Below are 12909 nucleotides of genomic sequence, written 5' to 3'. Positions count from 1 at the left end.
TGCTGAGCTCCAGGGGTGAGGATAAACTGGGCTCTGCACAGGGCTGACTGTGAAATGCAGAAACACAACCAAAGCCCTGCAGCCAGGCAGGAGACACAGAAAAACACCCAGAGGCTGCAGTGCCACTCCACAGCCCTTGCACAGAGCTGCCTGACCTCACAAGGGCTCTGCTCACCCAGCTGATGAATATTATGCTCCTGAGTCCCTTCTTAAGTGACAATGACTTGGTGTTAGTCATGGTTTCCAAGCTGTGTCTATGTGGGAAACTTCAATTTCCTTTCTTAGATTGCTTGGGGTTTTTTTTTTTGTGTGGGTTTAGCTGCTATCTAAGCCAGACCAAGCCCAGCAGCCTCTCAGCAAGAGAAGTTCCACTTGGAGCTGCTTTGCCCTGCAGTGCAGGCTGAGCTTTCACAAATCCAGAATTCCTGCCATGTGCTGGGTCTGTCAAGAAGATTCCCATCTCTGAAAGTGTCCAAGGCGAGGCTGGATGGAGTTCTGAGTGACCTGGTCTAGGGGAGGATGTCCCTGCCCATAACGAGATGAGCTCTCAGGTTCCAACCCAAACCATTCTTTGATGATGAACAAATCAGGTCCCAGATGCAGGCAGTTAAAACATCAGGGGGTGAAAAAGCCACTTTTTGGGGCAAAGTCCATTTTCTGGGACTGCTGTAACACCAGAGAATTGAAGAGGAGGAGGGGAGTCAAAACTCTGGCATCTGATCCACACCTTCCCAAGAGCATTTCCGAGGCAGAGGTGATGTAACCACAGCTCACCAGGCTCTCCCTGCTAGAGGTGAACCTTCACCTGGGCTGAGCTCCAGCTCTGACATCCCATTGCAAACCTTATACTTCATTTGACAAAGCACCATGAGCAGAAAAATCCTGCAAATGGTGGCTGGACAAAAATAAAATACATCACAGAGCCTGATGAGACCAGATCTCTGCTGCAGGCTCACAGCTCTCCATCCACTGAGATTTCCTGCTGCCAGACTGTGCATTGAGATGGAGGAAAAATGCTTACAGAAAGACTTAATTTCTATTAGGTGACCAACTGAAGAGAGCTTTACAGCCAAATGATGATTTCTGATGAGTCATTAGGCTAAAAGTGTTTAAAAAAAATCCTGTAGAATAGAAACATAGCTCGACTCCACAGCTTGGACCAGGCTGGATTTGCAGGGCTGGAAGTTAGATAAAAGAAGTTTGATTTGACTTATAAAACTCAACAAGTGTGATCTGGAAGTCATTGATGGAGAATAAATGCAGAACACTAAGATGTAGAACTTTTACAGGCTCACTTTTCAGGCTGTATGTGGAATTTAAACCAGCTGCTGTTCACCAGCATGTCTCCAGTGCCTAATTTTTAATCACATAGAGGCAGCATGCCAAGTTTCCAGAATCTTTTTCCCAGAGCATCAGTAGTGCTCAGAACATCTCTGCCTACTGATGAGATCATGAAAAGACAGAACTATTGCTCACACCTTTCTCTGTTTGGCTGAGATGTCCTTCAGCTCCCTGGTACTGAAAATCTCTGTTAAATATTGCCTCTCCAGGCTCCATTGTTCTTTAGTCCAACACAGATGGTATAAAACATAAACCTATTCCTTTGTAAACAATCATACCAAAGCAATCCAAACCAGTTTTCCAGGAACTTCAGTCTTTAGGTAACACAAACCCTTGAACACAGAATGAGCTGGGATTTAAAACACCTTTTGGAAGGGTTTTGCTGCACACTGCAGGGTTAGGACCCCTGCAGAGCCACATCTGTGCTCAATCCCAGGCAAAGGGAGAGGGTCCAGCTGCGGGGGGGGAATCTGTGTGTGCAGGAGAAAAGCACAGAGCACAGGGGCCCTGGCACTGCAGGAGGCTGTGAGCCCTCCTGGGAGAGGGGGAGGCATCTAGAGGGAAGCCATGAGATCGGTTTGGGAGGACTGGGGGAGCTCAGAGATCCCAGAAGCTCTGGAGAGGGAAGGACAGAGGGAGGAGTTTCAGGAGGAGGAAGGCAGAGGAAGATGCTGGGCGCTGCCACTCACTCCTGCCACTGTCCAGACTCAGAGGAACTGCAAAATCCAGGGGAGAGAGATGAGAAAGCAAAGGAATTGAGAGCTGCTGGAGCAAGGATTCCACTGCCCTTGTCTGACACAGCAGTTTGGGCCTGGCACAGGCATAGCTTAAGCAGGATCCTAATCTGGCAGTTTTGAAATTGAGGAGAACCAAGGAGGCACAGACACAGAGCAGGGTCTCTCTGGGCACAGGAAAGGCTCAGCTGTGCTGCTGGAGAGCCCTGGGGAGAGCAGGAGGGAGGGAGGAATGGCTTCAGCTCCTTTTTGTCCAGAGCAGGAGAAAAGGAGGCTGTCCTTCCCCCAGGATGTCCCGTGGGGCAGGAAGGTGAACGCTCCTTGCACCAGTTCATACTTACTTTCAGTCCTGGGGGGCCAGGTGAACCAGGGTTTCCATGGGGGCCTGGGGGACCCTAAAACACACAACAAACACAAAACAGAGTCAAAAGGAGATGCTGGGAATCTGCATGGGTGCTGGAGCAGTGCTGTGCCGGACTCACAGAGCCCTGGGGTGCCCTGGCAGGGGATGGTGGCGCTGGGACCCTGCCTGGCACCCACAGAGGGAAGGAAACTCAGCTGTGGGTTCCCAGCAGGCTCTGTGGGAGGGGGTGTGTGTCTGTCACCACAGGACACGGCATGACACTGAGACAATTCGGGTAAAGCAAACATCCCACGGGTCAGGGGAGCCCGGGCTCTGCGAGGAGCCCAGCAGAAGGGGATGGAGGCGGCAGAGGGGAGGGGAAGTGTGTGGGGGTGTTAACAACTCGGGTTTTTGCTCAGGATTGAAGAGAACAGAAGTGATTACTGAAGGAAAATTGTTCAGCTCTTTGGGGTGAACTCATTTTCCCTACAAGCCAAACAGATTTTTGCCTTTAGAGATTGGAAAGAAAACGGGTAATCAGACAGCAAAACAGTGGGAATAGCAGTACATCCATGAAAACTTTTAAAATCCATATTTCACATAGTTAAATCTGTATTTTTCCTTAGTTGTCACAAGCCAGTGACACTGCCAGAGTATCTACCTCAAATCACAGACACCAGTATCTCCTTTACATCATATTTTAAAAGCACCCTGCATATTTTCCAAGGCCTATTTAAGGAGTTATCTGGAATAAGCAGCTAAGAATAGTTTATGCCTGGGTTATACACAGCACAGAAGATCTGCTAACCTTTCAGGCAGGGTAATAACAATTCTAAGTCCTCTTGAACACGTTCCTGGGAGATGAAACAACCTGAAAATTCAACTCCAAGAGCTCTGCCAAGAACATGTGAGGGCTCTACCATGAGGAGCTCTTTATGTACCCTCAAGTTAGGGCAGCACAGGAAGGGGATAAAAAACCACTCAGGCACATTCTTAGCAAGCTGTAGGATTTCCAATGAGCATTTTGGGGCCAAAATCTTGAGGGTCTGATTTCCAAGGAAAATCACTGCAGTTAAACATTTCACTGGCAGCCAAGTTCAGTGCCCCTGCTGTCTTCTGAGAGAACATCAGTGCACTGATCTCTATTCAGTTTTATTTTTTACTGCATTTTAATAGAAAATAATGCCTTTTAAAATTGCATCTTGTGGAACAGACAGTTGCTGAATGCTCAGTGCTATTTCACAACATGCTGCTCTGCTGCAAGAGGCTGTTTAATTAAAAGATTGAGACTGAACTTTTCAAATGGCAGTTTTTACCCAAATTAACATCCCATTCTTAAATTCCTTCCAAATTTTCAGCCTGAACCCAAATACATTTATTGCCTCATTCTTAATTTCCTTCTAAATTTTAACCTGAAATTTTTGTTTAGCATGTCTGTGAATTTCCAGTGAAACTGAAAGAGCTTTAATTAAAATTAAGGTGCTTGAATATCATCTTCTCACTTAAAAAAACCAAACAACCCCATACAGCTGCTGGAGCCAGAGTACCTGGACACTGAGGAGTCTTAAATAAATTCATCTTCCCAGCAAACTGTGGAATCACCTGCCCACCTTACTGGGTGGAACACTGAAACAGAGACTGAATGTGCTGCTTAAGGTAATTCAGCAAGTCTGTGGTGGCAAAAATGCTTCAGCCCAAGTCTTTCCAGTCTCAAATATGTAGGATAATGAATAATAAGTGACAGAAATCAGGCCAGCAAAGTCTCTATAAAAGATGAATTCCTAAAAAGCTTTTACACACAAGCAATAATCGAGGCAGCTCTGAATGGGGTTCATAAATCCAGCCTGCTGCTGGATTTGAGGAGGGAATTCAGCTGTAATTCAGCTTTGGAGTGAGGCAGCTTGGCCCAAAGCCCACAGCAGAGCAATCATTTGAGGTTTGGGCTCCAGCACAGCCCAGGGCAGGCTCAGAGCAGTGTCAGGGAGCAGCTCAGGGTGCTGTGACCCCCAGAAGAAAGTGATGGATTCCAGAGGAAACCTGGATTGTGGGAAGCTCAGCTGCCAATCCAGAGCTCCTGGATAAGAGACTAATCACACCCCCAGCAAAATCTGGAGCAAGTTCTTTCAGACTAAACCAAAGCACAGCAACAAAATCCTAATGTCACTGTCATATTTTCTGGAAAGATCCCTTTGCCCAGGAGTCCTCTCCTGGGAAGCTGAGAAGGCTCAGAGAAAAAGGAAAACATGATTATCTCATTGCTTCTCCTGTGTTTTCCTGTGTTAGAATGTGCTAGGACATTGTTTACCAACAGGTGATTGTTTCATTGGTTTCATGTGAATTGTTTTGACTTATTGGCCAATCAGGGTCAAGCTGTGTCAGCACTCTGGAAAGAGTCACAAGTTTTCATTATTATCTTTTTAGCTTTCTGTCTGTATCCTTTCTGTATTCTTTAATATAGTTTAGTATAGTATTTCTTTAATATAATATAGTATCTTAAAATAATAAATTAGCCTTGTGAGAACACGGAGTCAGATTCATCATTCCTGCCTTCATCTGGGAACCCTGCAAATGCATAATCCTAAAAAGCCTCAAGCAGAAGGAGGGAAGAGGGGAGGAAGAATCCAGTCACAGTTTCTAGTGATTAAAAGTGTGATTATGAAAACAGAGACTCTTGAGATAAAACAGAGCCTTCAGCACCGAGTTCAATGAGTCTGACAGGGTGTATCCAGTGCAATCCAGGCAAAGGAAGGTCAGAGACTCATCCTGTCCCTAAAGACTGATGTGGTTTTACCCTAGTGGAAGTGGCCACATCCTGGTGATGAGATAATAGTGGGAAGTCCAGTCTGGTATGAAGGAAACTGCTGTGACCAGTTCTGGGGCTTCTGTTAGACATCTGAAACTGCTCTGGCAGCTGTGGAGAGAAAAGGGTGTAGTCTGCCAGCAGTCCTAAAAATTGTAAAAAATAATTGATCTTGATGTGTTCCAACATGGTGAGTCCTGAATTTGGGATTCCACCCACATTCTTGGCAGGGGAGGAAGATGCTGTGTGGCACAGTTAGATGGGCTGAGTAACAAAAGGCGCAGGATAGCAGCTGCCTCAGGAGCTGTCAGCAACACTTAATTGCTCTATTGCATTAATTAATTCAATTTACCACTCCCACCTGGAAATTTGGATTCTCCTAAATGTATTCATCATCAATACATCAGTTTTGCTCCTCTTATCTACACACAGGGTAGGACAGTGCTGAGACCATTAAATGAAAAAAATATCACTGCATGTGTCACATTTGCTCATTTCCCCAGCCACTTCAGCTTCCTTTATCTGCTGAAACAATCCAACCTAGCAGCAGGCAGACTTGCATCTGGAAGCTTCCAAGCCTTGTAGCAGAAACTCCATGGAAAATGTGACATGGGACAGCAGCAGCCCCAGGCTGCTCCGTGGCACGGAGAGCAGAACAATCCCTGAATGTGTTCTCCAGGGCAGGAGGGGTTTCCCTGCTCCCTGGAATGCCTTCTGCGTGAATGATGCTGCTTGAGAAGGACCCTGAGCCACCCAGCAAGGCTTGGGGGTGCCTGGAGATGGGACCCTGCTCACAGAAGCCCTTTTATGCCTCGTGGTTCCCAGCCCACAAAAATTAACAAAAGTGTCACTGTGCATAGCTCCCCCCAAACCCTCCAGCATTCACAGGGAAGGGGGAAAAAAATCCTCCCAACTCCTGCTAAATGCTAAAGAGCTCCAGTCAGAGGAATGACCACTCATTTGAAACTCATTAAGTCTTGGGGTTTCACTGTGTAAAGCAACTTTTTCTGATTCTGACCTACAGATCCCACTGTGACCTCTAGCTTGCTGAAAAAGAGCTAAATATTTGAAGTGAAGCCAAGCAAACTGTTTCTTTAAACACTTTTCAGAAATTGGAAAATCTTCCTAATGGGATGAGGATACTGGGGAATCTCCCCAGCTGACTGAGCTGCTTGTTTCAGGAGGGAAGCCCTGCGTTTTGAAGCAAAGGGAGATTTTTTCCAAGCACAGACCAAATGTAACAGGGACATGTTACAATGGGACCTCCCAGTCTTTCAAGCTGCTGAGATTCACAGGAGGATGGCAAGTGCATCCTGAAGCATCAGGGAGTGCATGTGTGCTCCCTTCACCCAAATCCATTTGGATTTCCCCCATGGTGTCTCAGAGTTTAAATAAACTAAGAGCAATTACTCAATAAAGCATGTCAGGGCTTTTTATTGCTGATTCTGCCTCTGACCTGTGGTGTGGACAGGGATGGAACACTTCTTGTACCAGTGTTTTCTCCCCTGTTGGAGAGGGAGTGACTACCAGTGGGACCTGGATTATTAAAGTGAATTCCTGAATTATTTAAGTGTTTTGGAAAGTCTGCCTGTTGCTCTTTTCTTGCTGTCCTGGGGGCTGAGCAAACAACCAAGGCCAGGTTGGACAGGGCTTGGAGCAGCCTGGTCTAGAGGAAGGTGCCCTGCCCATGGTGTCAGGTTGGAACAAGATGATCTTTAAGGTCCCTTTCAGCCCACACCATCCCACGAGCTGGGCTCCTGTCTGGCATGTGCCTGAGACTTGCTGTTTCCTTCATGCAGAGGCAAACCAGGTAACTGGGATTTCCACAGCCTCATCTGGAGGGCAGGGTTTAAGACCAAGTGTCACTCTCACCGCTCTTTTCTGCACACCCCCTCCAACTTTGGGCACTTTGCTGGTCAAACCACACCAGAGGAACGAGTCCCAGCTTGTGGTGGATGCAGGTGTGCTGTGCAAAGCTCCTCATGCAGACAGCCCTGGGTGAAGCTCCCAGAGCCTGCAGGGAGGCAGGAGCAAGCTGCAGTGCTGAAGGAATGATTGATTGCTCCAGTGGGAGCCCTTTGCTGACAGCTCCTTGTAGAGCTTGTTGGCACATCCCTGAGAGCAAATCCCAGCCCCAGCCTCTGCCTCCCTGGGAGACCCTGAGTTTTGGAGAAATGCAAAAAGCTCAGCACCCGTGGCTTGCACAGAGCTGGGGGTTTCACTCAGTGCCACCACTCAGACTTGCCACCATGGAAAAGGTGTCCTGTGACCTGCCTGGCATTTCACATCATATAAAGCAGGGGAAATCCTTCATGGCTAGCACTGCCATTCCCTCAGATCTTGCACAGACACCTGATCAGGCACACAGCACATTTATCCAAGAATAAACAGTGTGGACAGACCTATTCCTATGTCTCAAATTCTTAAAGCAGACATGAAAGCTGAAAACCATCCTGAAAGTCAGCTGGATAGAGACAGAGAAACCCTTCCTGGAGAGCACACATGGCACTACAGCAATATCTCTACAGACTGGAGAGCTCCTGATAGTGTTATTAGCCACTCCTGGGATAGTGTTATTAGCCATTCCCATTGCAATTTTTAACTCATTTCTCTTGGAGTCCCTGAGGAAATAATGAGAAGAAGAAACACCCAGTTTTCACTTGTTATGAAAATGAAAATTTCCTTTCATAGCTGCAGAGAGGAGAGCACAGGAATAGCCTGAATCTGTCTCAGTGGGCCCCTGCTGCTGGAGTGATTGGGTGTGCAATTAATTCCATGCTCCTGGAATGGGGATTGGCTTTCAAAAATTGAGAAACTGTAATTTTCAACAAAACTACCACACTATCCACTCTGCTACCCTGCCTTGGATTGCTCTTGAATGCTGAGATGTGTCCCAGTCAGAGCCTCTTCCCTGCTGTCACAGAGGCTGGGGTGTGTTTTTGCAAAGCAGGTGGCATTACCTACATGGAAGAGCCACCCTCAGACTACACAGGCAGGTCTGGTGATACTCATGTGCTGAGAGCCAGGAGACAGATCCATGGGAGCAGCCAGATTTCCTTACAGACTCTCACCCACCACAGTCTCACTCTCAAGGCAAAGGATGGCCAGAGATTTCATTTTACCCTGATCAATATGGGGGGAACAAAGGGAGGAGACAATATGGGGTGGAAATTCTGCACCACACATCAGCATGAGACGACTTCACAGCTACAGAAAGTCACAAGTCAAATGCTGCTACTGGATTTTCAAATGTGCCAGGCAGCTGTATAAGCATTAATAACACAGAAATTATACAGAAGTTACAACAAGGGCAATTAATCTCATGCATTAGGCCAAGAATTGCATTGGTGACAAAAAGATCCCTCCTTTCCTCTGCATCCAGCACTGCAAAACTGCCTGCAATGTTCACCTCTCCTGTGGAGCTCCAAACTTGGGCTGTAGCCTGATGGGACACCTCATGGCTTATCCATGGGCTGGTGCAAGAACTCTGCAGCTGCGTTTTTGGAGGATCAGGTTAGGAGAGGTAGAACATGACCCTTGCAATGTTGCACGTTTATTTTTAAGTTTTTCAAGCACAACAAAAGCAAAAGATGCAAGAATTCCCCTAAGCCTGTCTTAGTTCCTGGCAACTTCACTTTCCAATGAAATCCCTAAATCCCAAAGAGACACAAGAAAAAATTACCAGGAGAAACACTTCCCAAAGTCCAAACAATTCAGGCACAGAGCAGTCCTGTCTCCAGTGCTCCAGGCCAGACATTCACAGAGTGACCCTTCTGCCCCCTCCCAAAATTAGCACAGCCTCTCTGAAGGGGTCTGAGCCAAGCCAGGCTCAGCTGTGCTGAGCACTTCCTAACTGGGAACTCTTTCCTGGACCAATTCTCAGCACCTCTGGCAGGGACTGAGCTCAGAAACCCTCTGTTGCTTATTGTCTTTCAGAGGATCATCTCAAATATAGGATGGAGCACGCCACAGCTGGGGAATAACAGACAATTATGACACAGCCTCCGTGATGCTATTTCCTTCAGAAGAAACTCAAGTGGAATTGGGCTGTGGAGCTGAAATTTGATCACCCATACAGCAGGCAGGGGATGCAGCTGGGGGCTCCAGACCTGCAGTTTAGCTTGCAAACCACAGGATTGCCAGAAGTAACAGCAAACAACCCTCATAAGCAATGGGCTGGGGTAGGAACCAACTTCCAGCTTGCATGGGGATGCCAAGAAATGCAAACTCTGGGCAGTCTACTGATGTGGGAGCAGCTTGGACACTTGTGAAGAAGACATCAGGGCTGATGCTTCGCTAAAAACAGATTGTCCCATCTGTAAACGCAAGCCTGGTGCTGCCTAACCCCCTCACTTACAGCCCAAATCAGCTTTTGATTCCCACAGGCCCGGGCTCCAGGGGTCCTGCAGAGCTGCATTTCACTGTTGGAGAAAAGAGATGAGTTTGTTTTTGCTGGTCACTGTGAGATCTCACAGGAGTGTAACAAGTGTCCTGGGGGAATGCCTGAGAGCCTCCCAGCTCAGCCTCCTGCTTGCTCTTTAAAGACATTACACGGGGCTTGAGCTTCAGCCAAGTATGTGTGAGGAAATCTCCCTCTGCTGCCAGGCCAGGATGCTGCCTGCATCACAGATCCAAATATTCCCTTCCTCCAGCCTCAGACACTCACACCTTTGGATTCCCAGCCCACAGCAGTGCTGAGAAAGGGGATCCATGGCTGCAGCCTGTGGGACTGCCCTGTGCTCCCAGGAAAACAGCCCCAGGCTGCCAGGAGAGCAGTGCCAGCACTGCACCGTATCCAGGTCAGGCACACTGCCCAGCCCTGGGAGAGCTGGGCCAGAGCAGAGGCTTTTCTCACAGCTAGCTGCAGCACTCAGCTCCAGATGTTTCCTCAGCACAGCACTCAGTGTTCAAAGATCTGCAGCAGAATTTCATTTGGGGAGGAAGAAATTCGGCGAGGGCCATTGCGAATTCCTGAGCTGATAAGGAATTCTGCTCTGGAGCTTGAAAAGGAGTCAGAGTGCAGGTCTGGGGAACAAAAAAATCTCATCTCTGTGTGTGCTGATTCCTTGGTCCTGGACCTTGGTCCCACCAATGAAGGATCTTGAACTAAACAATTTGTGAAGCTGGGGAGAGGGAAGGGGAGTACAAAAAGCAGGCAAAGCTAATATTCAGCTAATATTCAGCTTGCAAGAAGGAACAGAGACTGGAAACAAAATGAGACAGGCAGATCTCATTCTTCTGACAGCCATTTGGAAACGTCCATCCCCAGCCTTTGCTGATGCCAAACCTTAGCTCAGGGAGGCTGCAAATCACCAGTGTGAAAACCTCCAGCAGGGAATGAGAGAGAAGGAGACCAGAGCTCAACAGAGAAGGTCCTGAAGAAATCATTACTCAGCCACAGGAGCTACAGCAGCCCTCGGAACAGCAGGACAGGCAGATTCAAATACAAGTAGAAGGAAGTTTTTAAAGCACTTACTCGAGAACCTCTCTTGCCAGGGGGTCCTGGTAAGCCTGGCAGACCTGGTGGGCCCTAGAAAAACAAAAATAGGTATTAGTGGTGGTTCTGCATCAGAATGGTGCTCCTGACAGTACTTCACAAAGAGAGAGACCCATAACACAATCATTTGGAGAAGACCTGGGGAGAAGGGCCAATTACAGCATCACAGCCAAAACTTCCCTTCAGCTTATGCTATTGCTACAAAGGGATAAAAAGCCACGCACAAAAACATCTGCAGGAGCACGAATTTCCAGAGAGCAGAGACAGAGCATCCCTATCTTCCTGCTGCAGCCTGCATTCCCAGGATCACAGCTGTGCCTTGTGCTTCCCCTCTCCTGGGCCTGTGCTGTGCCACAGGAGTAACACAAGAGTGTCCCAGCTTTGGGTTTTCCTGCTCTGTGTTAGCACCTTGGCAAGGGAAGCACATTGTGTGCTCTGATCTCTGTCAGATGGACACGTGCAGCTCTTGGTGTTGTAGGTTCCTACATGAGTTACAACAAAATCTGTGATTATGTGCAACCCCAGCACTTCATATTTCAGAGCAGCAGGTTATAAAATGTAATAAAATTGGTGTCAATGTTGGAAATTCTTAAATATGGTTCTGTAGCAAAGGAAAGGTCGGGTCATACATGTCAGGGTAGTGGGGATCTTGTAAGAGGGGAGGAACAAAGTGGAGATATCAGGAGCCCAGCTGTGCACTGATCTGAAACAGGTTAGGAAAAAATACTTAACCAACGAGGTTTGAATTTGTTCATCTATTTATTCTTTTTTTTTCCAATGGGCTGGAGAATTCAGATTTCTGGAGAGCCATCTGCAACTCCTAATAACTCCTCAAAACTTCTTTTTCCCCCAAGCCAAACATGTCTGACAAGAATAACTGTTAATTAAAGCCTCTCCCAGAGGATTTATATTCTGGTAGCTTGCTACAAAAGACAAGTTTCCATTGCATTCAGTGGAGACACATGCAGAGCAGGCAGTGAAGGGTGTTTGGAAGGCAGCCTGAGCTCTCTGCCTGCATGGCAGGCCCCAGGAACAGCATTCCACAGGGATGAAGGTGCAGGGCATGGAGCAGGCACAGGATGAAGCCATTCTGGCCTTGCTCCCTTCCCACTGGGCCATCCCTGTGGGATCTCCTCCCTGCCAGGCTGGCCCAGCTGCTCAGAGCTGCTCAGGCTGGTGATGCCCATGAGCAGGAGCCAAAAAGCTCAAGATCTCTCCTGCAGCTCCCAGGAGTCACCAAGGTCATGACTCAGTGAGAAAAAAAATCAACCCAGGAGATCCCTACCCTAAATCTCAGGCCCAGGAAAAGATTTTGGAAAGAGAAAACTTGCTTGAACCATACAGGTAACCAATGGATAATTACTCCCCTGATATGACCAACCCTCCCACATGTAAACAGCACATTAAGTTGTATAAAAGTCTATTATCTGAAGTCTTATCTATCTATTTTAAGAGCCAAACTTGGCACAGTAGAAAAAAAATTCAAGGAAGGCATAAACAAAAGCCTAGTGTCCTCTGTGCTATCAATTTATCAGCACAGCAAATAAATAGTGACTTTCTTCCCTGTAGTGAAGATAACAGGAAAGGTTTGTTTTAAAGGAGCCTGCACAGCAGAGAACAGGTAATGTCCCTCAGTGTGACACAGGGATGCACCTCTGTCACCACAGGAGCCCCTGCTGCTGCCCAGCCCTGCCTGCCCTGGACAGGCCCAGCCTCCACAGTGTGGGACACTTCATCTGACCCCTCTGCCAGCTGCTTGGTGCTGCCTAACACAGTATTAGTGCTCTTTGTATTAACAACCCTCATTGATACAGCTGACCCTGATTTTAGCAATATCCCAGTGTTTTAACCTGCCATTGTGCCAGCTCAGGGCCCCGTGCATAATGCAATTATACAGCTGTGCAAATAGACATGTAATTGTAGGGGTTTTTTTAAGCTTCATGTATAATTGTGCTCCAGAATCCCAGATTTTATTAAAAATATCCCCCTGCCCTTTTAGTTGGGATGATAACTATCAAACCACGAATCCAGCGCAACTGAGGCAGCAACAGGTTTAATAAGAGTTTATCAGAGATTAACCATGTCCTTGATCTCTCCTCCACCAAAACCCATCCCCATTTACACCCTTAGAGGAGGTAAAAGAGGAGATGCAACTGTCTGAGCATGGTGTTCCCCATGTACCAGAATTGAGGTG

The 12909-nt window shown here is 47.4% G+C and overlaps 1 protein-coding gene across 3 annotated transcripts in view; it reads right to left on the bottom strand.

Annotated features, from left to right (window-relative positions):
* COL27A1 (collagen type XXVII alpha 1 chain) overlaps positions 1 to 12909 on the bottom strand; it is a 143236-nt gene that overhangs the window by 108747 nt on the left and 21580 nt on the right. For 2 of the 3 annotated variants that reach the window (XM_036393982.1, XM_036393983.1), the window contains exons 4-5: positions 10695 to 10748; positions 2417 to 2470 (exon numbers count right to left, since the gene is read on the bottom strand). In XM_036393982.1, the coding sequence (XP_036249875.1) occupies positions 2417 to 2470; positions 10695 to 10748 (108 nt within the window). The remainder of the gene's footprint in view (positions 1 to 2416; positions 2471 to 10694; positions 10749 to 12909) is intronic. The other variant, XM_036393984.1, reaches the window with a different exon arrangement.

The sequence above is a fragment of the Molothrus ater genome, chromosome 20 (assembly GCF_012460135.2).
Source record: "Molothrus ater isolate BHLD 08-10-18 breed brown headed cowbird chromosome 20, BPBGC_Mater_1.1, whole genome shotgun sequence".
NCBI lineage: Eukaryota > Metazoa > Chordata > Aves > Passeriformes > Icteridae > Molothrus > Molothrus ater.
The sequence above is the reverse complement of the archived record's forward strand: the minus strand, read 5'-3'. Positions and strand labels throughout refer to the sequence as shown.